The 2,023-nt window shown below is 31.5% G+C and overlaps 1 protein-coding gene across 1 annotated transcript in view; it reads right to left on the bottom strand.

Annotated features, from left to right (window-relative positions):
- Window positions 1–2,023, bottom strand: part of COL21A1 (collagen, type XXI, alpha 1) — a 196,036-nt gene that overhangs the window by 110,271 nt on the left and 83,742 nt on the right. The window contains exons 11-12 of the mRNA XM_006893157.1: window positions 1,345–1,398; window positions 1,200–1,253 (exon numbers count right to left, since the gene is read on the bottom strand). Coding sequence (XP_006893219.1) covers window positions 1,200–1,253; window positions 1,345–1,398 — 108 coding nt within the window. The remainder of the gene's footprint in view (window positions 1–1,199; window positions 1,254–1,344; window positions 1,399–2,023) is intronic.

Genomic DNA, 2,023 nt, shown 5'->3' on the forward strand with positions numbered 1-2,023 from the left:
GATAACCATTGATCTAAGATGAATCTAAGATGATGTTCCTTTTGATTTTGTAGATTCAGGGAGAATAAAAAAACCAACAACTACAAAATCTACACACATTCTATTGTCTGAAATGTGAAGCCCAAATGCTAAAGTCAGCAAGAAAGGTAACTAAGTTTAATTAGTGGAAACTTCTAATGTAGGAGTCTTTGGAGGCAATCCACAAAATGGAATTGTTCTGAGGAAACTATTCTAATGGAGAACAGTACTAGCATGGAATAATCGAACAATTTCCCAATAGTCACTATAATACTGGGAAAAAAATAGGCTTCATTGGCATAAGTACAACCCACTTCAGGGGTATATGTTTTAACCATTTCTGAGAATCAAAGAATTATATAATAAAGAAAGAATCATGGATAAGCCTTGCTAACTAATTTACGAAATTACTTTAAATCTAAATAAAGAACTCTCCAAAGCCACATGAAATGGGAGGAAACAGCTTTGAAAGCGGCACATGGAGATTTTAGACACACAATAACTATGTCAAATCTGAGTTCATGACCACAGGAAAAAATTCAGAAAATAAACAACTGTATTGAAAACAGAAGCCTTTGCACAAGTGCATTTGTTTAATTGAATGCATGTTTCTGTAAAAGTCACACATTTAAAACTATCACAATGATTCAAAGCAGTATAGCAAGTAGCTTAAGATTCAACTGATAGAATTTGAGTGAGAATCAACTTGCTAGCAGTGGGTTTGGTAATTTTGGGGGGAAGTTATATCTTTAAATATGAGATGGATTAATATACAGTGCCTGCAGCAATGGGTTCAACTGTGTCAAAGATGATGAGGGTAGAACAGAATAGGACACCTAACAACAATTTAAAATCTAGTAAAATTTATTGTAGTTCCTGGTAAGATGAACAAATATAAATAAATAATGTTTTGAAATATTTTTGTCTCTTAAATTAATTTCATGTAAATTAATTAATACATACATTCATTCTTTTATCTACCTGTGCTTAAACTCCTTCATTCATAAAGACCTATTTTACCCAGTAAAAATATATGCCTCTTATTAAACCCACTGTTCAAGGGTTACTAAGCCCATAAATTATGTTATTTATCAGAGTAAGCACACCTGAAGGGGAAAAGAGCAACTTCTTTTGTATTTTCTAAAATACTAAGTGATCATATTGATGTCCATGTGATTTACCTTTTCACCATCTCTTCCTGGTTCTCCTTTGTAACCCGGTAATCCTTGGACTCCCTAAAGCAAACACAAAGTAAAATCTTGTTAACTACTCTTTTGAAATTATTAGTAATGTAAATTCTCAAATTCATATAAAAGGATCACATACTTGCAATCCTGGGGATCCTGGAACACCTGGCAAGCCTCTGACTCCTTGATATCCCTAAAAAAATTATAAATAAGAAATCCACCATGTTCACAATGAGAAGCCTTCAATTTCATAAATTTTTCTTCCTCTAATTTCTTACACATAGGATTTTACAAAGTGACTATTACACTTGATCTTAGCCAGAAGTCCAAGAAGGAATAAAGTGACTATTTAAGATATCAAAATCATAAAATATTCCAACTGTTTCACAAAGAATTAATAACTTTTTATTTTATAAAATCATTTTAAAATGTAAAAGGGGGAAAAGTTCTAAATATATCAAGACTAATAAAGCAATCCAAAATGCAAAACGTTTAGATATGTTTTAGAATATAAATGCAGAGACCATGTTTATGGCTTTCACAGGAATTTTTTGCATATTAGGAACATATCTAAGAGAAAATTATCAAAGAGCAGAAGATTAAACAAATACAACTTTAACCTGGTTGATTAATGATCATCTAAATTAATCTCTAGAAAAGTAAACTTATAAATGTTACTCTTGGATTACTTATTTTAGAAAGCGACTGATAAACTCAATGAGAAGGTAATGTGATATGTTCCCATTCATCCCTTATTTCTTATACAACCTTCTAGAACCTTCTCAGTTTAAAAGAAAAATCCCAATCTTTGGCGGGGG

The sequence above is a fragment of the Elephantulus edwardii genome, unplaced genomic scaffold, assembly GCF_000299155.1.
Source record: "Elephantulus edwardii isolate Elephantulus edwardi_28Jun2011 unplaced genomic scaffold, EleEdw1.0 scaffold00124, whole genome shotgun sequence".
Lineage (NCBI taxonomy): Eukaryota > Metazoa > Chordata > Mammalia > Macroscelidea > Macroscelididae > Elephantulus > Elephantulus edwardii.